Source organism: Crinia signifera, chromosome 9 (assembly GCF_055691185.1).
Source record: "Crinia signifera chromosome 9, ASM5569118v1, whole genome shotgun sequence".
Classification (NCBI taxonomy): domain Eukaryota; kingdom Metazoa; phylum Chordata; class Amphibia; order Anura; family Myobatrachidae; genus Crinia; species Crinia signifera.
Genome location: NC_139225.1, coordinates 114,644,311 through 114,670,748, shown reverse-complemented (window position 1 = coordinate 114,670,748; position 26,438 = coordinate 114,644,311). Strand labels below are relative to the sequence as shown.

General features: G+C 44.1%; 1 protein-coding gene across 1 annotated transcript in view; it reads right to left on the bottom strand.

Annotated features, from left to right (window-relative positions):
* Positions 1–284: 284 nt before the first annotated feature.
* HS6ST2 (heparan sulfate 6-O-sulfotransferase 2) overlaps positions 285–26,438 on the bottom strand; it is a 297,379-nt gene continuing 271,225 nt past the window's right edge. The window contains exon 2 of the mRNA XM_083159533.1: positions 285–3,373. Within this exon, the coding sequence (XP_083015659.1) occupies positions 2,677–3,373 (697 nt within the window). The 3' untranslated portion in view covers positions 285–2,676. The remainder of the gene's footprint in view (positions 3,374–26,438) is intronic.

Genomic DNA, 26,438 nt, shown 5'->3' with positions numbered 1-26,438 from the left:
TACATTTAATACAAAAAAAATTATATTGATACCCAATTGATCAGTTTAGTAACTTATTAGTAGTTCATTATCTTTTAGCGCTCCACCATTTGTGTTTTCTGTGTTGCCTGTATGTGAGAAGGGGACATTTGTCCCTTCACCTCTCTCTGCCCATATTGATTATGATGGGCACGAACAAGTACTGGTCCATGCCCACAGTACCACTAAGATCATACAATACCCTGTGCACCTTAGACAATTTTCCTGCCAAAATCTTAAAATGTAATCAAAGAAAATTAAACCGCTTAAGAAACAAATGAAGTTGTTTATTTCAATGCACATAGTTGATAATTCCAGTTCAGCAATAAAGATCATCATTACATGGAGTTCACCTGTATCCTTGCTGTTCTCGTTGTTCCTCTCTGCCTGCCTTAATGTTATATATGGATCAAAATCTCCTATCTCGGCAGGTTCCTCTGTCAGTCACTGTAACCGCATACCATAGGTTCATATATACAGTATGGCCATTTTCATCATTTACACTGTACATATACATTGGTAACAATTACGTCCTCTACATCTGATACAGTAATTGCTCTGTACCTGTCTCCAACACACGGCAGAATACTCCACAATGTGTAGGCAACCGGAACACATTTATGTTTACATATTCAATCTATGTATGACTACTATTGTATAGAGACTGATTAAAAGAAATTCATTATTCACTAATTGGGCTTTTTTTTGAAGAGCTTTGTCAGATAGTCTAAACGATAATTATGCTGTCACTAGCCTGCGTAACATGTGTCCCCGGTGATTCCACAATCAGCCTCAACACATACCGTGCATTGCAAGACACTCTGCACCATAGTGGCCTGGCCTACTGGCAAAGGTCAGCAGATCACACATAAGCCACGTTGTAACTTCTCACTTCAGTGTTGTAGGAGATTTTTTATGTTGAAGGCTTGATTTATACTGTAAACATACTGTAAACATATGGTTGCTAGAGAATGATGCTATTCGTTAGAGTCTATGGAGTTCTAAAGGAAGATTGTAGACACATAAATGCCTGAGATGGCAAGGTCATATTTAATTATTAGACTTGGAGGAGTATTCAATCCTGACAGCCGTGAGCCTGGTCCATTTTCGCTTTGCTCGACCGCAAATGGCCGTGGATTGTCGAGATTCGACCATGATCAGGACAATTTTCGTCAGTTCTTGGCAAAATGGGCCAGACAGCTTTTAAAGTCGGGCTCGTTCTGCCGATCTACCTCTTTAATGCTGTTGTCAAAACAGCATTGAATAGGCGCCTGCCTCTATTTCCCCTGTTGGAAATAGCGGCGGGGATGGAATACCCCCTTGACCTTCTAAACCAAATAATTGTACAGATAGGTTCTTGAATTACGGATGCATTGAGGACCCTGGCAGATGAAATCCTGATGGTTAGAATGCCGATTACATCCCGACAGGCAGAATCCCAATGGTAACACTAGGATTAGGCAATATGGGATAGGTTTGGTATGACTGCGAGGGGGGTGGTTAAGGTTAGGCTGCAGGGGGCAGCAGTTAGGTTAAGTTTACAGGAGGGGATTGTTGGGGTAAGGCTGCAAGAGGGGTGGGCTAGGGTTAGGCTGTGGGAGAGCTGAGTTGGGATTAGGATTAAGGTCGGAATACACGCTTCGTGATGCCTCTGTCAGCATTCTGACCATCAGGAATCAGCCGCGGGGATATTGATGCTATACACTTGAATTATAATATAGTAGCATTTGCAATGTTTGCCTAACTTTCTTAATTAAGTTAAAGATATGGTACATCATTGCCATTTTTCAAAGTTACACAATGCATATCTTGTGGGAAGAGTTGGGAGAAAGTGCACACAATTGTGTGACGTGTCAAACCACATACCTATCTCGGCATAACATAGCCGTCCAGACACCAGAACCCATCTGGGCATAACATAGCCGTCCAGACACCAGTACCCATCTGGGCATAACACCCAGACACCAGTACCCATCAGGTCATAACTTAGTCACCCAGACACCATTACCGATCTGGGCATTACATAGTCAAACCAGTCATTACCAATCTAGAGATGGCTTAGCTGGAATACGGTTATTTTGGCTTCAGTTGTTTCATAGAATCTTTAATCCTCTGTAGACCATCACATTAGATTTGTAGATAATTCCAGACATCTGCGTGAAAATTTAAACTCATCAAATGAATATCAACAGGTTAAAAACTGTTCACTTGATATAAATGCAGAATCAAATTTGCCTGAGAGTGGACAGATGTATACTTCTTTTTAGTACATACAATGTTGGAAATAGTTCCCTCTTCTCTACACCAAGACAGAGCACAAAGTTTAGTTGTATGGGCATTCTAATTAGTTAAAATTAATATCTGATTCCATATTTGCTCGATTAGCGGGTCTACGGATAGAGGCGCTCATTGCTTTTACAACCTGTCATAACTAAGACACACCAAGATTAACTATCCCCATGTACAATAATTACAATTAATGCAAAGGCATCTGCAAAGGCAACTGATAAACATATTCGGCTTCAAGTCTATACAAAGCTTGAAATCTTATGGAATAGACCATCCCTTATTTATTTAGTTTTTTAAGTTTATTTCTTTTTTTTTCTCCTTCTTTTTTAGATTTCATCGTACAGTTCTCCCAGTAGACTGTATCATCTACTACCGCCATTTTTCCACGTTTCCTATGTAATCAGAGGTTGAGTTGTCCATCTCCAGTTTGTGATTAGCGTGTTTGGCACGTAAGATTTTACGTTGTTCCTGACGCTTTCGCCGCGCTTCCTGGTGTTCTTTTTGTCTCATAAATTGGTATCTTTGTAAGAAAAGGTCTTTTGCATATTCATATAACTCCATGTCTAGAAAATTCAATGTCTCTATGCGCTTCTGTGTCTGATCGTCTATCTCCACGCTAGAAGCCCTCGTACTGTTGAACTGTGTGAATGGTGAGATGAAGTTCATGTTGAAAGTCTTTTCAAAGAGATACTGGGTCTTCCTCTGGAATTCGGTAAGACCAAAGAAAGCCATACGTTTAAGGTTTTCTTTGGCGCTATCTAGGAGAACCTTGTTCCGCTGATCCTCTGGCATAACAGATAGGTTATAACAGCCAACCAAACTCAGGTCAGACAACATGCGAACTTGTCTGTTGTTGGCCAGGTTGTATGGGCAATCCATGAACTCTTTCAATGAGCAGCCTGACCAATCATCTCCTGTGTAACAACTGGGCAGCTCATCAGATGTTGGGGATCTTCCATCACATACATGCAGAGAAGCTTTCCATGTAGCTCCTCTCTGGACATGTCGCCATTCACTCAGATATCGAGAAACGGGATCACGAAGGATGGTGATGTAGTAAAAATTCCTACAAAATATAAAGGAAAACAATATTTAGATGACTGTTTCTAAGTAACAAAGGAACACTAAGAGCCAGATGCATCAAGCTTCAAAAAGTGATAAACTGGAGAGTGATAAACAATCAGCCAATCAGCTCCTAACTGTCATTTTTCAAACTCAGCCTGTAACATGGAAGTTACGAGCTGATTGGCTGGCTTTTTATCACTCTCCATTTTAGCACCTTTTGAAGATTAGTACATCTGGCCCTAACACTTAAATCTAGGAACTTAACCGATATGTGTGGGCCATGACAAGCGCTACTATTGCTGTAAAAATAAAAACCTTGCAAATCAGTAGAGGCATCATTTTATATATATATATATATATATATATATATATATATATATAAATAAAATGTATTCAGTAAATGTGTTATAAGTCTTCTCATTGGTACAATCCCATGTACCGGTCACTGAAAACTCTAGCCCTCCCTAGCTACTGTATTATCACTATCAGTGTGCTCTCACACCAGCATAAAGATGTGAGTGTCCAGTTACGACCATGGTACACCAAGTGGGACAGCTGGATCGGTTATGTGTGTGCAAGGAGTGTGGCACAGACAAGTGGGCGGAAAAGGGACATGATGCTGCATCTATCTTCATGGTCCCACTCTCATTATGGGCCTGATTCAGCAAGAAAGGATGCAATGGAGTTTCGTATGAATGTGAATCGTGTGGACCTGCAGATGCACAGCTCCATAGTATGCACAGGATATGTCTGCAAAACTTCCCTGCGTTATCTCAGGGTTGCCTACTTTTAAAGTCTCCTCTCCAGGAGAAGCCCGAAGAGAGGAGACTGTCGGTAGCACTGCGGGGGCGTGGCCTGATGTAGACATAATCAAGCCCCACCTCCAGTATTGGAAATCCCGCAATTTGTGGGTCTTCGAGGAGGGGGTGGGGCTAAATGACGTGCTTTGTATCTTTAGCCCAACCCTCTCCCCCAAAAAAGCCGTGAACTGCGGTAATTTAATGCTGCGGCCAGGGAGATTCGGGGGTTCCGGTGGTATCCGGGAGGGTTTCCCACCTTTCCGGAGGCCGGGAGGGGTACCTAATTTTCGGGAGCCTTTCAGCCATTCAGGGAGGGTAGGCAACCCTGCGTTATCTATGCATCAGCACAAAATGTAGAATATTAACTGAATAAAGGTATGTATGTTGTCTATAGGTAATTATACAGTACTGCTAGAATTACTGTGACTGCTGCTAGAATTGGCGGAGGATCTCAGTCAGTCTCATGTACACTGTGTTCTTTTCTCCAAAACATATTTTTTTCATCTCTTATTATACTGTAGCTGGAAACTTGTGTTTTGCAATAATCATTTAGTGGTATCTATAAACCACACTTTGCCTGTTCATATCCTGAAAGCACTTACTTACAATCAGCGTGATTATACATGCCCATAACAATAATTAGCTTTATTAGAATTTATGTCCTTGCCGTCAATATATTCTTTAGCATAATTCATTTTAAAGTGCAGCCTATACTAGGATAGGACGATGAATAATAAATAGTGGCAGCTGGAATAGACACGGTGGCTACACAGAACGGTATTCTTTTGTCCTAATCTAGTATTTATAGATCAGTAGATTGACATGATTTAAAACTAAATTAAAATGTATTGCCTCATTTTCTAATCCCTTTATAGATTTAGGTAGAACTAGGTTTCAGTAATCAGTATAATATAGCAATGCCCATATCATACAAATAAACCAAATATAATAAACTAGCGCAATCAAATTATGCCAAGCATATAACAATATGTGGTCATTTAATAGAATAAGAAAAACTCATTTGGGTTAAGGAATTTTTATGTAAAAATGAAAGATTGTATTTTGGCTTTCATTCCACTAGATGGCGCCAGCTAACCCTAGATTAATTTTTAATTTACAGTACAATCCGTTCACCTATGCAGCACAATATTGAGTGGTTCTTTGTGCACGATAAGCACATTCAGTTTTTATTAGAAATGCTAGATAGGTTTAGTGAGATATAACTGGAACATCACACCATGCAATGTCTAACAGCGTTAGTGAGATTCCTTGCATCATTACTCTTTAACAATGGAGCGCTACCCCCAAAGCATCCAACTTACTGTACTGCATTTACTATAATAAGGTATTATCTATTTCAGGGGCTGCTCTGGATGTAAATCTCACACTGCTGAGAAAATACATAGGGTGACATTCTATGGGCTGAGAGAAAAGCGCATATATTTTTCGCACTCCACATCGCCGCTTTTCGCACTTTCAGAAATCGCATTTTTTAGTCATAATTCGCATATTTAATGGAATGCGCAATAGAGGCTAAAAAGTGCGATTGAGTGCGATAATGGCTGAATTTTCGGCATGAAAATGTGCGATTTTTAGGCATGAAAATGTGCGAATTTGAGCTTATGTGCGATTTTGGGTTTGTATTAAAAAAATAATAATAATAATTGCGTTAGGTCCCCCCTCCTGAGCATAACCAGCCCCGGGCTCATTGAGCCGGACCTGGTTCCAAAAATACGGGGGACAAAAAGTGTAGGGGTCCCCCGTATTTTGAAACCAGCACCGGGCTCCAACAGCCCGCAGTCTCATGCCACAGCCGGGGGACACTTTTTACATTAGGTCCCCCGGCCGTACCATGAGCAACGTGGCTGGTCAGCCTTGGACAGGGTACCTGGAGGAGTGGGGACCCCCCCAATAAAGGGGTCCCCCCCCCAAGGCTTCACCCGTCCAGGGCTGAAGCCCGGGGCTGTCACCGGCGTCCATGGCCAGTGGACGCCGGCCTGATGGTGTAAAATCATCTCCATGGAGACGCATAAGCCGAAGACGCTCTCAGCCTGTGTCGCGCTGGGACAACGCGACAGAAGCTGTTAGCTGCATCTGAGACAGCCGGTTGTCCCCTCTGTCAGTGCGGGGGTAGCCGGCTCTGCAGCACAAGGGAGACCAGCGCAGGATCCTGGATCGGTGAGTATGTGGTTGTAAAAGTGAGGTGTGTGGATGTGTATGTAATAAAGTTTTACTTTTCTGTGTGTGTGTTTTCTTTTAACATTCTTTTTACAGGTGGACTACAAGTCCCAGCGGGCCAATTAATGCCCCGCATGCTGGGACTTGTGGTACTCCAAGTCCCAGCCTGCGGGGGAGGTCTGCTGGGACTTGTAGTTCTCCTGTATAAAGCAATGTTAGGATTGAAAGATTTTGCACCATCAGGCCGGCGTCCACTGGCCAGGGAAGCCGGTGACAGCCCCGGACTTCAGCCCTGGACGGGTGAAGCCTTGGGGGGGGGACCCCTTTATTGGGGGGGGGGGCACTCCTCCAGGTACCCCGTCTAAGGCTGACCAGCCACGGTGCTCATGGTACGGCCGGGGGACCTTATGTAAAAAGTGTCCCCCCGGCTGTGGCATGACACTGCGGGCTGTTGGAGCCCGGTGCTGGTTTCAAAATACGGGGGACCCACAGATTTTTTGTCCCCCGTATTTTTGGAACCAGGACCGGTCCAAGAGTCCGGGGCTGGTTTCAGAAATACGGGGGACCCCTACACTTTTTGTCCCCCGTATTATTGGAACCAGGTCCGGCTCAATGAGCCTGGGGCTGGTTATGCTCAGGAGGGGGGACACCACGCAATTTTTTTCTAAAAAAAAAACACATTTTTTACAGCAGAACCCTGCACAGATCTCAATGATCTGTGCAGGGTTCTGGCCAACTCGCATATCAGAACCTGGTCTGAAAAAATGGCGATTATTAGACACCTTAAAAGTGCGATTTGCGAAATCCCATTCCATTAAATAAGCGAATTGTATACTTTTCTATTGGAAAACATCTGCATACGATAAAAGTGCAGATTTTTACCGCACTTTCAGTACGCATGACTTATCGCAAAAAATATGCGATTTAGGGACCTTTTCGCATCAGATTAAATATGCGAATTCACGGAAAAATGCGAATTAGCTGTTTTTTGGAGTAAAAATCGCCAAAAAACACAACTCTCATTTCATAGAAACCCATACAGTCTAAATTGCAGCATCATTGTGACAATCAGGGTTCGCAAAAACGCGCTGTAGCGCGTATTTTACCCTAAAACGGTCCCCGGGGACTCAGTTTTTAAAACTAAAGGGGTCCCCGAGGACGCGCTGTACTAATCCTGTCAGCCGCCGCTGCGAGCCAATCACTGTGACTGCAGCGGCCGCCGGGACCCAATCACTGAACAGTGGCCGCCGGCAGCCAATCACTGTAGGTTTTATACAGTTTGCTGCCGCTGCGCACCACGCACCCTGCATGAGAGCAGGTTACCGTTTCAAACTCTGCATCCTAAGTCCACTCCGCTGCTGAGAGCGGGGGGGGGGGGGGGGGGACAGGATGGGATGCTGTAACAGCCGCTCTCAGCAGAGTAGATGAGCGCGCTGTCAGGGTGGCGGGGGACTGGATGTGGCTAATGCAACTCAGAGCAGCGTGTCAGCTATTCCAGCCACATCCAGTCCCCCGCCGCGCTGATAGCCCGCTCACCTACTCTGCTGAGCAGCATGTCGGCATGTTTTCCAGCCCCCCCCCCACTGTGACAACGAACCTAATATGCGCCCCCCCCCTCCCCCCCCAATGGCAACCAGCATAAAACGTCCCCTCCCCATGTGGCAACCAGTATAAAATGCCCCCATCCCCCCCAGCATGTGACCCCTGCAAGGAGCATGTAACCCCTAGCAACAAGCATGTAAGTAAGCAGCACTTATGTGCTATAATATATACTGGGCATTACAGTGTGTGCTATGATGTGTACTGGGCATATTGGTGTGTGCTATAATATATACTGGGCATTACAGTGTGTGCTTTAATGTGTACTGGGCATTACGGGGTGTGTGCTTTAATGTGTACTGGGCATTATGGGGTGTGTGCTTTAATGTGTACTGGGCATTACGGGGTGTGTGCTTTAATGTGTACTGGGCATTACGGGGTGTGTGCTTTAATGTGTACTGGGCATTACGGGGTGTGTGCTTTAATGTGTACTGGGCATTACGGGGTGTGTGCTTTAATGTGTACTGGGCATTACGGGGTGTGTGCTTTAATGTGTACTGGGCATTACGGGGTGTGTGCTTTAATGTGTACTGGGCATTACGGGGTGTGTTGTAATGTGTAATGGGCATTACAGGGTGTGCTGTAATGTGTACTGGGCATTACGGGTTGTGCTGTAATGTGTACTGGGCATTACGGGGTGTGCTGTAATGTGTACTGGGCATTACGGGGTGTGCTGTAATGTGTACTGGGCATTACGGGGTGTGCTGTAATGTGTACTGGGCATAACGGGGTGTGCTGTAATGTGTACTGGGCATTACGGGGTGTGCTGTAATGTGTACTGGGCATAACGGGGTGTGCTGTAATGTGTACTGGGCATTACGGGGTGTGCTGTAATGTGTACTGGGCATTACGGGGTGTGCTGTAATGTGTACTGGGCATAACGGGGTGTGCTGTAATGTGTACTGGGCATTACGGGGTGTGCTGTAATGTGTACTGGGCATTACGGGGTGTGCTGTAATGTGTACTGGGCATAACGGGGTGTGCTGTAATGTGTACTGGGCATTAGGTGTGTGCTGTAATGTGTACTACTATGTGACACCACTTCCCCCCCAAAAAACATGCCATACATTTTTAGCGCGCGACTTCGGCGCGCACTGTCCCTGTTTTCAGGTTTAGTTAGTTTCTAGTATATATGTACCTTTATGCGAGTGGGCCAATTGATACCCCCCCCCCCCACCCCCTGACCCACATGTGCCATGCTAGGGAGAAGGGGAGAGGAGGATTTATTCCTTTGGGACCCAGAAAAACCCCAATTTTTAGAAGTGAAGGGTCCCCGGGACCCACTTTTTTGGGTGGTTTTCGCGAACACTGGACAATGAAGAATTCTTGATTCTATTGTTGCATTTGATGGACATTCGGCCAATCTGTTATTATTGAACGGAACAGGCCTGATAGAAATGAAGTAATTATGTCCATTTGCATGATGACCTAATTGTGGTGTGTGTATTACGCGTAACGTGGTGTACAGCGAGTGCTGAAAGCTCAAGCACCTTGTATCACACTAAAACCTCATACAGTACTTCCATATCCTCCCCCTGCAAAATATAAAGCTTGTACCCCCCCCTTTCATGACAATTGGAAAATTATGTATATATATATATATATATATATATAGACAGCACTGAAGTAGCGGCACTCTCGGGAAATAATAGACACGAACTCTGTAGATTCCCTTAACGTTTACGAGACACAACGATGTTCTTGAATGAACTGACTAAGATGGATCTCACTGAGGGGCACTACTTACTCTGCACAATCGACATCGTGAGTCTGTACACGAGCATACCCCATGATAGGGGTATAGCTGCAACTAGAAGACTCATCACGGACAATCCTCTATATCTAGGCCCACATGTGGACCTCTTCCTCAAACTGCTTGAATTGATTTTGATTCGTAATTATTTCATCTTCCAAGAGGAATTCTTTATTCAAACCAAGGGAGTTGCAATGGGGGCTTGCGTAGCTCCGACATACGCGAACTGCTTTATGTTTCAACTTGAACGAGACCTTTTCTTTGGCAATGCAGTCTTCACTTCCAAATGTGTCTTCTTCAAACGTTATATTGATGACGTGTTTGTCATATGGAGGGGTACAGTAGAAGAATTTGAGAACACCATGCAACACATAAATACCCAGGACAATGACATCAAGTTCACCTTTAATCACAATGAGGTGGAAATAGCGTTCCTGGATGTGCTTGTCAGACTCAAAGATGGTCTGATTAATACTTCGGTGTTCTCTAAACCCACTGATGGCAATTCACTACTCCTGGCATCAAGTTCTCACCCAGAACCACTCAAACAGTCATTGCCATTCTCCCAATTATGCAGAGTACGCAGAATCTGCAGTGATGTGGAAGATGAGGTGGTCCAGATTAAAGCGATGTCAAGAAGGTTCCTCGAACGAGGGTATGAAAAAAGTACAATTGACAAAGCTATAGACAGGGTGATGAAAATTCCAAAGGAGAACTTTCGGGTTATTAACCCTAAAAAATCAATGGAAGACAAAATTATTTTTGTCACAGATTTCTCAGACACAAATAGGAAAGTGATGGGCAAAGCAAAGAGATTATGGCCTGTCGTCAACACAGACCCTGAACTCCCCCTTCTCAAAGACACATCTTTAGTACCATGCTATAGAAAAAACAAAAGCATTAGAGACTGGGTGGTTAAAACAGGGCCTCTAAAAGCAAAGAAGGAGCAGACAGCCCACTTTTTAACAAAAAAACCTGGCAACTACCGCTGTCTTGGGTGTGCCACCTGTAACTTTCTAGAGACAGGTGACACATTTTCACATCCGCGGACAGGTAAAATATTCAAAATCAAACAAGTATTCTCTTGTAATTCCACCCATGTTATATACCTGATTAAGTGCCCCTGTGGCCTCGCTTATGTGGGCAAAACTACCTGCAAGCTGAAGGAGAGGATGGCCCAACACCGAAGTGCCATTAGGCAGGCGATAGAAGGCAAGGACACTGAACAACCAGTAGCCAGGCACTTCCGACTATTGAGGCATAATCCAGCATCCATCCGATACAAAATCATTGATGGAGTTCCTTCTAACCCACGAGGTGGCGACCGGGCGAAGATCCTCCTTCAAAGGGAGGCCCGATGGATATACACATTGGACACTGTTAGTCCACATGGACTAAATGAACAACTCAATCTCAGCTGTTTTTTCTAGATGCACACAGTGGTCCATAGATATATCTTTTGATATCTTTTTCTAGTGGATTTAAAAATAGTGTTTATTATTTATATTATTTATATTATGATGCAGGAAAATATTCCTCCTTTTTCTTCTTTAAGCTGTGATCTTAATAGGTCACTGCATCAGGCTAATACTTTATACCGTTATGTATTGAAAACTTGCTCTCCGATTTTTTGAAATTGTCAACATGCATGTCAACACTTGTCGTTTTTTGATGTGAATTTGTAACTTTATTATGTATTTTTTCAGACAACTGAACTCTCGGCAACTGACTAGTACGAGTAGTGATCATGCCTCAGACCACTGAGTTATCACCATGCAGCGCGGATGCCGTACAGCGGATGGCACACAGCGTGCCTGTCTCCTAGCAATCGTGAAGTGCTGGTGACGTCAGTAGCGTGTGGGGATGGACTTCTGCCCCGTACTGCGCAGACGCGTCAGGGAGACGACACGGAGCTCTAAGGTAAGACAGGACGCTGTGAGCACGCTACCTAGCAACCGGCTGGTGCGGATGACATCATCAGTGGGTGCTGGGATGTGCATGCAGACGCTACCGGAAGTAGAAGCCGGGATTGAACAGCTGTGCACACCTTGGATCAGGTATTTATTGACTGTCTTTTCACGTATTTTGTTGCTTCTGATGAAAAATCCTAATAAGATTTGAAACGTTAAGCGAATCTACAGAGTTCGTGTCTATTATTTCCCGAGAGTGCCGCTACTTCAGTGCTGTCTACATTTTGGTCTACCTAAGAGGGCACCCGGGGCTGTATATTAAGCTGCATCGCGGGGCGAGTGCCGATACATTGGACTGTATATATATATATATATATATATATATATATATATGTGTGTGTGCGCTGAAATACTCCCACTGACCACTTGTCTGTGCTTGTGAGGGCTGGGGCTCTCCTTTATGATTCTTTATCAGCCAATGGACCCCCGCAGAACAGGTACACAGCCTGCATTCACAGATGCAGGGGAGAAGGGGGTGGGGGGAGCAGGACCAGGAAGGGGAGGAGAGTAAAAGAAAAAGTCTTTCCTCTCCACTGAGTTTTCATGTATCAAGTTCTTACAGCCCGGCAGGGGCCGGCGGCCGCAGTCAGTGTGCAGTAATGAGTCAGTTTGACTCAATACCGCTGCTGCTACTAGCCACTTGATTGTGGTGTTTTCTGGCCAGAGATGATTCCCTCAATCTCACCAGCTGGCGGCAAGAAGGCGTCAGAGTGTGGGCGGCAAGCAGCCAATGGGCATCAGGTGAGTTGGCATGCCCATCAGCAGTCAGCAAGCGAGCCGTGCGGCACCCTGTGCGGTTGCACGGCTCGTCCACCTGTAGAAATGGACCTGGAGAGGCCTTACAATACATGGGTGGAAAAAGCTGTCTCCCATTTTCTAAACAGCAGCCAATAGGCTCTGTGTATACTCTGATCAATGGGAGCGCAGCCGCTGGGCACGTCGCACACCGCCGGCCTGGGACTCCTTGCTGCAGCAGTAGCTTAGTCTATCTTCAGTGCACCCGGTGCCCCGCAGACCCTGTCGGTGATGGCTGGGTCTACGGCACCATAGTTACGTTACTGCCACATATCTCTACTACAATCCCTTCGCTGTATTCTAAGTGCTCTACTATAGTCACAGAAAACTGTCTTAAGCTCTAAATAATACAACTATTAAACAAAAGGAGAACAGATAATAGGGCCTGATTCAGAGATGTATGCGGATTCCATCATAGCTGCAAATTTATAAGTGGTGGCTGTAAATGTTGCAGCCGCTGGGATTTGTATTGCGACACCCACTGGAGATTTCTCTGATCTGCATCTTGTGCATAAAAATACACCGGATGCACATTGACTTATGAGTAAAGTTATAGGCTCGCAGCCACTAAACAACGATGCCGGAGCCATTGTAATTGCATACAGGATTGTAGTTGCAAGCTGTGACACGCCCCAGCAACAGCTGCAAAACGCCCAGGTTTAAGTTGCCCATTAGCTGCCACAATTGGTCCCCTTGTGTCAATCACTTTGTGAATATATGAATATATCCTCTCAGTGGCCACATCGCAGTGTAACATTGCTGTTTCAAAATATCACCACACTGCGTACAAATATGCTTTTGTATCTAACTCTGATTCAATTCCTTTTTTTTTTTAAAAGACCTGATATACGCCAAATATATTGAATAATTAACAAATGCCAATAACCAATCACAAAGACATTTTATATATATACATATATATATATATAACTCACTCCACGGCGGCACTCAAAGGACGGAACAAAGGAGTCGACACACACTGTATGTGTTCAACGTTTCAGTGCTGTGCACTTTTATCAAGAACAGTGTAAAGTGATAAAAGTGCACAGCACTGAAACGTTGAACACATACAGTGTGTGTCGACTCCTTTGTTCCGTCCTTTGAGTGCCGCCGTGGAGTGAGTTATAGATACCTGACCTCAGGTTTGGAGGAAGGCACCAGGCAAGATACAGCACCAAGCACTTTGGAGTGCCGGCCAGACGCCACATATATATATATATATATGAAAAAAAGGGTTTATCGGAGAGCGCTGAGCTTAGTACCACCTAGTCACTTTAGTACAGATTTCTTAAGACAACAATCACATTTATATCAACAATTCATTGTTCCTTTCCCGAATGAAACGTGGAATCCGTTCAAGGTAAAAGTTCTTTATTGAAACTTTTGTATATATATATATATATATACAAAATGGGTGCTGGATGATACTCCAACAGGAGGGATCCCGACAGTATCCCGACGTCGGAATCCCGACTGCCGGTGCTCTGACAGGGGGGATCCCGACTCACAGGGGCTATTCTCCCTTGTGGGGGTCCACAACCTCCACAGAGGGAGAATAGAACCTGTGGCGAGCATAGCAAGCCACCGAGCCTGCAGCGTGGCAAGCGCAGCGAGACTGCAAGGGGCATCTTTGCGCTCGCCCCCCTGTCGGAGCACCGGCAGTCAGGATACCTATTGTAGGTGCATCATACCACACCCATACAAATTATTTGCATAGAAAAAAACTGATAAAATATTATACTTAAAAAAAAAAAAAAAGTAACATTGATGAACGGGGCTTGTTAGTAGAGTATCTTCCTTCTGCTACACCAAGTAGAAGTAGAGTAAACTTTATCCAGCAAAGTCTGATTTACCCACTAGATAACCACCAGAAAGAGATGAAACAATGCGTTGGTGATCAATTACCATCAAGATGAAATGGACCAGTTCTTTTGAGAAGATGCACAGCAGCCCAAGGAGCACACATATCAGCTTCCAGATGTGGAATTTGGTAGATTTCTTACATAAACCTCTGATTCTTTGTACATATTGTCCCTGATGATCAGCTCTATCCACTGATGCATTTCTCCAGCCTATAATGGTGTCTGATGTCCAACTTCACAATGGCTTTGATCCTTGACTTATTATTTCATATCCTTCGACCTGACTACTCTAATACTAGGTAACATGAATATTCCTTTGACACCACTGTATTTGTTGCCAGAAATTATTTTCATCTTGCTTCCCTTGTTGGTCTCTCCCAGTTGACTTTATTTCCCAGCCAATGGGACTAACTCTAGCTTGACCTTCCTTATCCTCTCCTGCTTCAGCTACAAAACAAGCTTCACTTCCCCTCAGTCTTCTAACATCCCTCCCGGATTCAGGGGGGACCGCAATCCACGGTTCTCAGAGGAGGGGGCGGAGCTAAAATGGCAAAATCGCGTCACACGAAGGCCCCCCCCCCCCGGGCAGCTGCTGAAGCTCTCCTCTCCTGGCTTCTCCCGGAGAGGAGAATATTAAAGTCGGCAAACCCTACGTTAACCTTAGCCATGTCGATGTATTTCAGGTGTCAACCTAAGCTCTGTCGACTTTCTGTGGTCGACCTAATGTATACCGACCTTCATTGAGTGCACCGTGTAACCCATACCTGTCTATGGCTATGCAGACTGGACACAGCAGTAATCATGCAGCTGCCATGTTTTGCAAGTACAAGCCCGCAGTTGATGGCAGATATGTGCCCAGAAAACCCTGACACACTGCAATTTTCCAACCATTCACTGTAAACTTCTCGCTAGTGCCACCAAACGGTCACTTCCTGTCAATCAGGTTTCCGTGTAATCGGCATTGCGCAATCTCATTGGCCCCTTCGCGTATACGTAGTGTGATTGCAGCACATGCGCAGTCTGCTGATAATCTCTCCATTGCATGAACATTGGCCATTACTGTATTGACCTTATTCAGATCCGTACGGTCGAATTCAAATTCGCATGCAAGCACAATGTTTTTGAAATAGGCATGCACATTTCTGCGCATGTGCCGGGTGTGTGCGTCCATGGTGAACAGGGACCCGTCCATGGGAACGCCCATGAAAAGCTCAGCGTTCCCATGGAAATCGCCAGGATGTGGGTGTTCCCCCGCAGGCTGCATCCATTTGCAGCCAGTGTGTGCGGACACATGCTGCGAGTGGGTGGCGGCCAGGCCACCATTCGCAAGGTGGGGTTTGGTGGACTTGCAAAGGCTGCAAATTCGCAGGCTTGCAAATCAACCAAATAACCCCCTATGTACAAACATGAATTAAGCGGAAAGACTCCGTGGCTGTAGCTCCAACACAGCGTCCATCTCTAAATCAGGCCTTTCAAGTAGAATGTTTTTGTCTGGTAACCAGCTACAGCAGCTAAAATGTTATCACGCAGAGGAGGCTGAATAATGTGATAATCTATTGCAGCGCCTGACGGTCAGGGCTATGATATTACCTCATGACTAGATTTCTCCCCAAAACAATACATATATGGTATGTAATGTAATTGTTATTATTCCTACTGTAATTGCACAAAAATAATACTAATAATTCTCATAGTATTGTGTATGAAACCTAGAGAATGAGTACACTGTGCAATAATAATGATTTGTTATTGCCAGACTAGCATTCATCTTCCTAAAATCCCCACTAGATGTCACATCTCTGCTGTGCATCAAACACAAATGAACCATTATATTAATTTTTTGCAATATAATGTTTGTTTGTGAGACTTCCCGGCACTGCCTTACATACTGCACAATCCATTAACCTATGTATGGCACATAGGAATTATCGTGTTTATCACACAATTGCAGTGAGAGGATGGAAGTAATTTAGATGACTTTCCTATAGCAGATAAGCGCCGTACCACTTAGAAGCCTGAGTATACCCACATTTGTAATGCACTTTGTATTCCATACAGTTTAAAAGATTTGAAATTACAGTGGAAAACCGGAATCTCTCCTCCAGCTTATCAAGGATACCTATACCTCCCAACTAATGTGTGGCAGGACCCTTGTGCGTGCCGAAGGTGCGTGCCCAAAATTGGAGGATGTGGCCTGGCGGCAGTGGAAGCATGGCCAACGGCTCTGTGAGCTGCTGACCATGCCCCCAGCTCCTCTGCCTGTGCGCATGCTGAGCAGAGCAGTGGGTGACAGGGGGACTCCAAACACCCCCACCCGCTGCGGGACACTGCCGGTCCAGACACAAAATAAATGGGACATTCCCATGGAAATCCGGACAGTTGGGAGGTATGGATACCTGAATCAGTATCAGAGAGACAGACATAGGCAATAGTCATTGTCATTGTTTGGAACTTTCCTCTCAGATATTTTGGAGAAAAAGTCCAAGAGGAAAGTGGAATTACTACAACATATACCATCTCCTCCTTTGTGGGAAGCAACTATTACCAGAGCTGGATTTCCCACAAGGCAGCCCAGCAGGTCCCAATGATACCCTGACCGTCCAAAAGTTTCCAGTGGAGCATTGGGTGACTACTGCGTGATATCACTACCAAAGTCCCTTTGATGTTCTTTAATAGGATTAAAAATATTACAGGTCGAGTATCCCGTATCCGAATATCCGTTATCCGAATTATTCCGAAAACCAGACATTCCAGAAAGTGAAAAAAAATTTTTTTTTTGCCAAAAACTCACTGGGGACATTTGTAACAGCATCACTGGGGACATGATATGTAACTGGCACTATATATGTGCAAGACAATGATTGCTTGGCATTCAAATTCAGTGCTGAGATAGTACACACATTTTGTTTCACATTTTGAAACCTTGTTTTTTGAACAAATAAAATATATTTGTGTGTATTTTATCTGGTAATAAAATATATTTGTGTGTATATTATGTGTTTATACAGCATAAATGCAAGATACTTCAAAATACATCATTGAAATATTAAAATATTCCGAAATACGGAATAATCCGTTATCCAAAATTCTCCTGGTCCCGAGCATTTTGGATAAGGGATACTCAACCTGTATAAAGCGGGCAGTCCTTTCAATGTGACTCATGGTATTAAGCCTACTTCCAGTTCCCATAGACCTAGAGTCTGATTCAGATTTGTACATAATACCGATGTTCATGCAGCTGAGCATTTACCAGTAGACTGTGCACACGCCAAGGTTCTCTATCAATGCCACCTGCAAGCAGCAAATATATAGTGTTATGGATCATTTAAGGGAGGAGGGCCCCAAACTGGTATCTTTCCTAGGGTCCCTTGAGGTCTAAATCGGCCTCTGACTATTACAACAGCAATCCCTAATATTTTCTTTTATTTCTTTATATCACAAGTTCAGCACATTTATTCATGCATCTGAGCTATCCTACAAATCAGCGATTCCTTTTCAAAATCTCTCTGGAGGGAAAACAAGTATGACGGCCAGGAACGTCTGTCTGCTAGAAAAACATAGGCTCGCTGACTCAATGGCAGTCATTTGTTCCAAGCATCTATAAAATACAATGTCCCATGTCCTGCAAATGTCCCCTTGGCTAGCTGTATGACTGTGATTTCTCAATGCCGATTATCTATACATGAGCCATTTATCTGGACAGACACCTGTATTCAGTGTACACGCTTATGCCCATTCTGCTGTACAGTGTGACCCTTATTGTAAGTGGTATAAAGGATTAGAGACTGTCTAACAGAGCCGGTACTGCACAGTGCAGAGAAAAGGAGGGGGAAATAAAAAAGGGGATGCAAAAAAGAGGGGGAGAGGGAACAAAGAGAGAAAATAGAGGAGTGTGTCAGAGACTGGGGGGAGGGTAGAGACAAAGGGTTATATTAACTAAAGTGTAGGTAGGTTGATAAAAGTGGAGATGCTGCCCATAGCAACCAATCAGATAATTATTATATTTTAGAAGGTGCTAGATAAATAATAAGTACAATCGGATTGGTTGCTATGAAACTTGCTATTACAAGCTTTATTGTGTAGTCGGCTACTTTTATTATGCCATACATATGTATTGTTAGTATTATTAGTTGTAGTATTGCATTTTTTTAGGTCTATTTCTAAGGCAGAGAATAGCCAATTCTATTGTGCAACCCCCAGTGGTTGCGGTGGCACCAGAGGCGGGGCTGCAGCAAAGTTCAAAATTCAAATAGGGGAGCTACACCATACTGACTCCCCGGCAGTTGGATCGGCTCCCATATTTGAATTTTGAACTGTGCTGCAGCCCCTACTCTGGATCCGCCACTGCTAAAAGCTACAATCCTTTATGGTAAACAGAGCTCTTGGGGTTTCCAGTTTTTCAAGCGCTCACAGTGATTTACTTCTCTGAACATTCTATTCTTTTAGTCTGTGGCTTCACACATTGATTTTCATTATGTGCTAAAATAAGACAGCAGATATTTATTTAACAAGATTGGAAAGAACAATATATATCACATTCCCAATACAGGTACAAAGAAATATGATATTTGTAAAAAAAGGATCTTCTGTAAAATAAAATTGCACATTTTGTAATAGGGACAATGGAACTTGAAATAACAGGGAACCGTACAAATCTACTTGGCAGGGAAACATGAAACCTCCTGAATACTTAAAACCACACAAACTGAGTTGTATTTAAACAATCATCAAGGAAAGTTCCCGCATTGAGGAGAACACAATTTACTGTGCACAGATGGAGGGAGAGGCTCACAGAAGGCACATTGTACAGTACAGCATGATAGACAATAATGTCTAGTTATGTGAATAAATCACCTGCTGAGGCTGAGTACACATCAGGATGATATTGGCACAAACTGCAGCATCAGAATGTATCGTACATACTGTATCGTCTGATGTGTATGCCCAATTGCAGGCTACTGCAGGTTCTAAGAGTCATTTTATAGTTGGCTGCGTTGCATGAACAATTAGAAGGTACAGTATCATATGTGACACACTGCAGTGTGTGTGGGGAAACTGTCATGGTCCAGCCTTACCATTGTCCCAATTGCCTGCCGGCCTGATGTGTATCCAACCTAAGGCTGATGCAGAGTTGGGTGCGGTCCCTTTCATGGAGATGAGGAAATTTCTTCTTCCTCCAACTCTTTTCCTTTTCCCAATAACTGGTCTTTATCTCAGAATAAAAATAGAGAAACAGATGGGGGTGTGGCATTAATATGCACAATAGGTAATCTTCTCTGAATCCAGAGGAAAGTATCATACACCTTCGGTAAAAATGATATGTACACATAAAGGTTTCTTTAGTGATAGACTAGGTCCCTACCACTAAAGTCTATCACTAAAGTAACCTTTATGTGTACATAGGGTTTTTTACTGAAGGTCAGTGTCGATCTGGGCTCAGAGAATATGATTTATTGTGCATATTAATACGACACCCCATCTGTTTCTCTACTTTCATTCCAAGTTGAAAACCGCGTTAATAGAAAAAGGAAGAGTTGGATGAAAAAGTAAATTCCTCATCTCCATAAAAGGGACAGCGCTTCTGGGTTTATTCATTTGCATTGTTATAGAGGTTTTTGGGCTTGGTAACCTGAATAATCACAAAGCGACAGCCTGTGGCGCAGTTGTACTCACATTCTTATTTGATAAAGTTCAGTCAGAGTGTCAGCAGGATTGGTGGGCTATGCACAGTGGGCCAGAAGCATAACTACTGTATACCTGACATATCCTATGCATCAATAAACGAGCTGGCGCAGGTGCACACTGATGACATCTGTGATACCAAACATACACATAGGAGGGGTTCAAACACAGATCCGCATATGGGTGAATATCCATACACGCAATGCGGGAGCAATTATGGATGACTTATGTTCAAGTCTGCATGGGTAACACTGTATATAACAAGTGGTGCTTGGTGCAGTACTGAAGAGATCTATTTATTAAAGTTCCCTAAATCCATTACAAAAGGCTGATTTAGTGATATTCCCTATTTATTATTCCCTACAGTTTGTGATGGTGGCTCTCCTGCTATAGCTTCCCCATGCTTTGCTAGTTACTGCAGCGTTACTGTACTGCCTGGTAATCTACTTTTCCATTGCCTTTGCAAGGTGGTGAGAACTGCTGCAATAAACCAAAGATGTAAAACATTTCTTTCTTTTTTTAAAACATATCAAATTATCTTTCTTCTACTGTATATACATCATACTTGATTACTTTATGTTTCTTCGCTCTGGGAGAAGCCTGTAGAGGAGATGCAGGTACTGTAACTACTTGGGGGGTGGAGGGGGAGGCAGACTGATTATGTCATTAGTCTCTGTTAAAATAATGTGACTCATTTAATTTAGACCTGTATCCTCCCTAGCAGTGGCGGTTTTTACCTATGGGCTGCACGGCTGCAGCCCTCCCAGTTAAAATTCGCCACTGTTTTCTGCCCAAGTGAAGCCAGATGCAATCTGTGAGACTGCTCTGGCTTCACTGCGACTGGCACTGGCTTCTTATTGGAAGTCCGACTTGCCAGTCACTCAAGGCAATCCCATTGGGAGGTGTTTCCCTCCCTCCGGGATGCCTCTCTGTGCACAAATGCGGGGAAGTCCCAAAACCGGGTTCTGCACATGCACAGTACCGCAGACAATACTGCACATGCGCCGGACCCAGGAACCTGAATATGCCATCGGGGGCTGCTGCAAAGGCAGCACATGAAGGCTTGTGCCAACAAATTCATACACACACACACACACACACACACACACACACACATATATATATATTTATATATATGTGTGTGTATATGATATGTTCTGTCTTGTCTTTGTATTCATATGCAGTGGGAGCCAGGGCACACACCACCCCTCCGGTGAGGAGCATCCGCTAGGAACACATACCACATACTAGTATACAGACACAGGAGGAAAAGGGCTCACACAGCTTGATACTATGGGCATGAGCAGAAAGTGAACAAGGTGAGCAAAGCAGGGGCAGGACATAGCAGTGGACAGAGGGGGTGGTGCAAAAAAAGGGGGCGGGATAGAACAGAGCATTAGGCAGACTGGCGTTACAACTTCTACACACACACACACACACACACACATGCCTGTTTAGATACTTATCTTTTGCAGGAAATTTATGCTACAGAGGCCAGGAAATCTATGTTGGAATATACGGACCCTGGCCTTGGCATTCCCACAAAACAGAAGCGAGATGCCATCGTTTTGGGAAAAGCTTCCTGTTGCTTTCAGCTGATCAGTTATTTTCCCATCTTTTCTCTTGTTGCACTACAATACTTATACTTTTATCTTTAAAAGGCTCTCACAAGGACCTGCAGCCCCTCTGTCACGAGCCAATCAGCTCTGGTTAAAAATGAAGTTCATCTCTCCTGTGTTCAGCTATTTCTTTAGCATGAATTGCTTTGGCAGAAGAAGCTGTACTTTGTCTGTGTACATAGAGTGGGTCGCACAGAGAGTGGGTCGCACAGGAGAACACAATCAATGAGTAAAACAATGGAGTGCGGCTGGAGACTGCATATCCCTTATATTGTAGCATAAAAAGAAGTCGGAGCAAAGAATGCCATCTTCTCTCACTGAAAATATTATACATCCTCTGAACTAGGGTTTTCATTCTCTTCTCTAAATTGACTTTGCTTTTCTTGCTTACATTCCATCTGATGACTGAATTTATCTATTGATCTGTTTGCTTTTGTAATAGTTTGTTATAGTCTATCCACTCACAATACAAACATGCCTCCACTAGCAGGAAAAATCATTCGATGGTCGCCGACCATCGAATGATTTCTCCTGCCTTCAGAAATAAAAGTCAGTCGGCCCGCCTGTGTTGCCATGGGGACACCCAGCGTTTTCATGGTAGGCCCAGAAAAAACTGGGCGTTCTCATGGGCCTTCTCCGTTTCTGCCGCCGACCAACCCCGGCCCTCCCTTACCGTGTAACTCGCCAAAGCCATCCATTGCGGGGGTCTGCACATGCACAGTCCCCCCAACATCGGAACGGAGATGGATTAGGCCCCTTCCGAATGATTGCGAATCAGGACCTTAATGTATGTTCTGTATTTGTGTTCCAGTTCTTAGGTTTTAGTTACAGTAATTACAACAGCATTCTACTAATAACTGGTCATTGTCTATCTAGCCAGATTTATGATCAATCGGCTGACAATCACTTGGATACCATTGCTAGCGATTAATATGCAATAAATCCGTGTTTAATGTCATATCCAATAATGCTAGGTGTCACTGAAGATATATAGTCCACAACTTTGCTATGGCAAGCACCCAGCTCTAGCGAGAAGGGGAATGGATTGTGCGATAGCTCAGGATTGTCTGGCTGTTCGCAAGTGATCGAGGTGGCACCCTGGCGTTTTGTGAGCGTGCCACCTAAAAGTGCAGGTGGGTCTGGCCCTGGGGAGGCAGGGCCGCTGATGCCAGCAGCAGCCTTCATCGCCCCACAGTGACCGCGGTGCCGAGTGAGTTTATACTTACTCTGTGACCAAGAACAGGGGGGAAACCATTTGATGGTGAGTGATTGCAAATCGTTTTTCCCCAAACGTATTCACAGCTGTGCACAGGGGTGGGGAGAACTCTGGCGGGTGGCGTTTACCTGATCTATGGGCTACAAAAATTCGCAGCCCAGCAATCAGGTCTGGATCGGTCCCTATGGGCCTGATACATGTTTGTAAGTAAAGCAAAAACCAAACAACTGGGCAAAATTGCCGGTGGGCCCATATATAACATGCGCAGCGAGTTAGATTTGGGTGGGATGTGTTCAAACTCAAATCTAAATTGCAGTATAAAAATACAGCTGTCTAACATTGGTGGGCTACATGCAAACAGAGCCAGTATTTACCCTGCAGAGCACAAATGTAATCCACCCAAATCTACATTTTTTACTTTACTTACAAACATGAATAAGGCCCTATGCTGTACACTTTGATATGTGTGTGTGTTTGGATGCAGAAGCATCGGGTCATGACTAAACCTAAGAATGGCCGCCCATATTCTGCGCCAGAAGATGCAAACAATGGCACGCCCAGAAAATGGGGCCGAAAATGCCACAATCAGGCTGCTTGGCCCCATCCACTACTCAGATTTGGCCAGTTTTCTTCAGATTCAGATGGATCTGACAGACTGAGCTGACGAAAAAAGGCCAAATCTGAGCTTCCTCAGATCAGATGTGCGACTTTGTCTCAGATTCAGCTGACAAAAAAAATCTCGGTCCTGCACCAAAGATCCATCTGATCTGAAGCAGTCCATCATAGATCTGATCAGATGTATCTGAGTGAAAATATAGCCCAGGGTCAGATCAGATTCCTGGGAAAGTTCAAGGGATATCTGAAGAGATTCATAGCACATGCGCACTGCGGCTTCAGCGACTGAGCACTCCTACCACAGGGTTTGCGTACAATTTTGGATCAGGCACTGTGGCAGGCTAGGTTTGATGGACGTGAGAGCAGAGAGTTTTACACTAACAAGGCCTATCATTTTTCAGCACTGCAGAATAGCAGGCTACATGTTATATTTACTGACTGTTGGGTACACAAGTCATCTGAGCACAGGAAAACATGAGCCGCGCAGGTCATGCACTTTCCTCTCATGCCCATTACTGAATGTCAAACTGGAGACTGTGCTCTTAGCCGAAATTTATGATGCTCTGGATATAAATTATCTTAATGCCAGACACAAAATGCCACACTAAAAAAATTAAATAAATAGGAGCAGACGGACCATGGCTTTTAAAATGATTGCCAGGAGACTTGTGGTGTAGATAAGAAATCATGTTCTCTGCAGAGGTTACAGTGTCTGCGCATGTCAGCCTATGTACAGACTTTACCAACATTAGCACTTGTCATTATACCATCACTAAGGATTCAGCCCTTGGCTCCATTCTGATGGGTCCATATGACCATCAGGCAACAGAGCTTGTGAACACATTGCAATCTATTAGGGTTAACACTTTTTCATTTACAAAGGGCCAAACGTAGCCTGTGATTTGTGGCAGCTGGCGTGGTTATGGCAAGATCGTCATTAGATTTAAAATGGCAATTAGTTTAATCGCAAAATACTAAATTTAGTGACTGTCTCACTGGAATCCGACCTCTATATGGCCTCAGTCTTTATGTACAGTGTATGTGTGGTGGTGAGGTAATGGACAGAGGGGATAGACCAGGGACGGGATGCACTAACATCCGCAGCCCCTTTACGCCGCACATCGATGGCTACCGCATCGATAATAACAGCATATGCACTAACATATGCGATTATTATACGCAATGGACAGTTCTTTTATTAAGAGCTGCCCTTTGCGATGCAACCAGCGATGTGGCAGTAGGTCCCCAGCGACTCTCCCCCCCCCCTCGTCCTGTGCCCTGTCTTGCAAGCTCCTCCTCCCTGCACTCCAAAGGGGAAGTATGGTGCTAGGGAGGAGGAGGTCACCGGTCCAGGCAGCACAGGTGAGGTGGTGGTGCGCATTGTTGCAGGAGCGGTGGGCGTTGGTGCGGGTCGGGGGGCGCGATAAGAAGCCTATAGGCTTCCATGGGGTATCGCTATACCCCCAGTTGTGGCTGATTCCTTCAACATTAATTATGTACATAATACCAGTAGCAACATCAATGTAAAAATTATGTCCCATTCCCCATATCGTTCTGCAGCTAGGCAAGAATATATTATTTCAGCCAATTGTTTATAAAATAAATATTTTAGGAATATTGGAGTGTGCATTGTGTACACTACATCCTGCGAGTCCATCACACATTTACAGAAAATGAAAAAGCTATCCATTTCACTGAGGCCATTAGGAAAAATACTTCCCTTCTTCAAACACATTACATATAATCCGTTTTGCTGTTTCCAGTAGTTCATTAAAAGCTACAGAAAGGCTACTACATAGGGAGACATGCCAACATTCAGCTGCATGGTCAAGGCCAACAAAACCTTACATTTTGAGGTCAAAACACCAATCAATATAGAGTTAATGTAAAAAGGGAAACAAACTCTTTGCTAAAATCAATACCGCATAAATTTTATCACAGGCTGCTGGAGTATTTAAACTTTTTCAGTGGGGATGATAAGGAAAATCAGATAAATGGAGCTCAAAGCTGCTCTGCCCACTCAAATCGAGAATCAGTCAGAGACGTTGCAGAGTTGAATTACCGTGTCTCCAGCAGTACCCGTCATCCGGAATCATCTGCTCAGAATAAAGGTTCGGTGATGAAATGGGACATTGATGTTCTCTGGGACAGCCATTCAAAATTACTTTGGGAGTGGCGGTGGCAGTGGCAGTAGGGGCGGAGTAGTGTATCCTGGGGCAGGCATTGGGGGTTATTCTGGTTCACTCCTTCTGGAAAATTCCTTCTCAAATGAACAAAACCGTGTGCACTGCAGGTGGGGTAGATGTTACTTGAAGAAGTAATTTGCCAGAAGCAGTGAACCAAAATAAACCCCATTATTTTTGCAATGTGCAAACCCCAGCACTGAACGGTTTTGGCGAGTTACAAACTCACTGTGTTGTTCGTTGCTCAGAGGGAGGGACGGGGTTGCAGAAAGGGGCAGAAATGTGGCCGGACAATGGGAACCCCCAGTGATTTATGGTAGTCCCAGTGAAAACGCAGGATGTTACCAAGGGAACACAGGCGTGCGGCTGACAAGGACAAGGTTAATACTTGTTCTGAGATATTAGCAACTATTTGAATACAATAATTGTTGGTAAAATAAATAAGTCAACATTATGGGAAAAATTTACTAATATGAGAGTTCTATTGATGATGGATGTTGCCCATAGCAACCAATCAGATCCTATCTATTATCTTCTAGAAAGTGCAAAATAAATAAGAAATAGAAACTGATTGGTTGCTATGGGCAATATCCTCATGCTTTCTCCTGTTCTTGACCTTGTGAAACTATCTTACAACTTCAAAGCAGCTGATACTCCTTTCAGACGGCACTTATTACCCGTTACATTGCCATTTTTTAACACTTTTTTAACAGTCTGAAAGGTCCAGAGTTAATTTACCGTTTAAAAAAAAAAAAGGTACTTCAAAATGGTAAAAAGCAGGGTCCTACCCATCT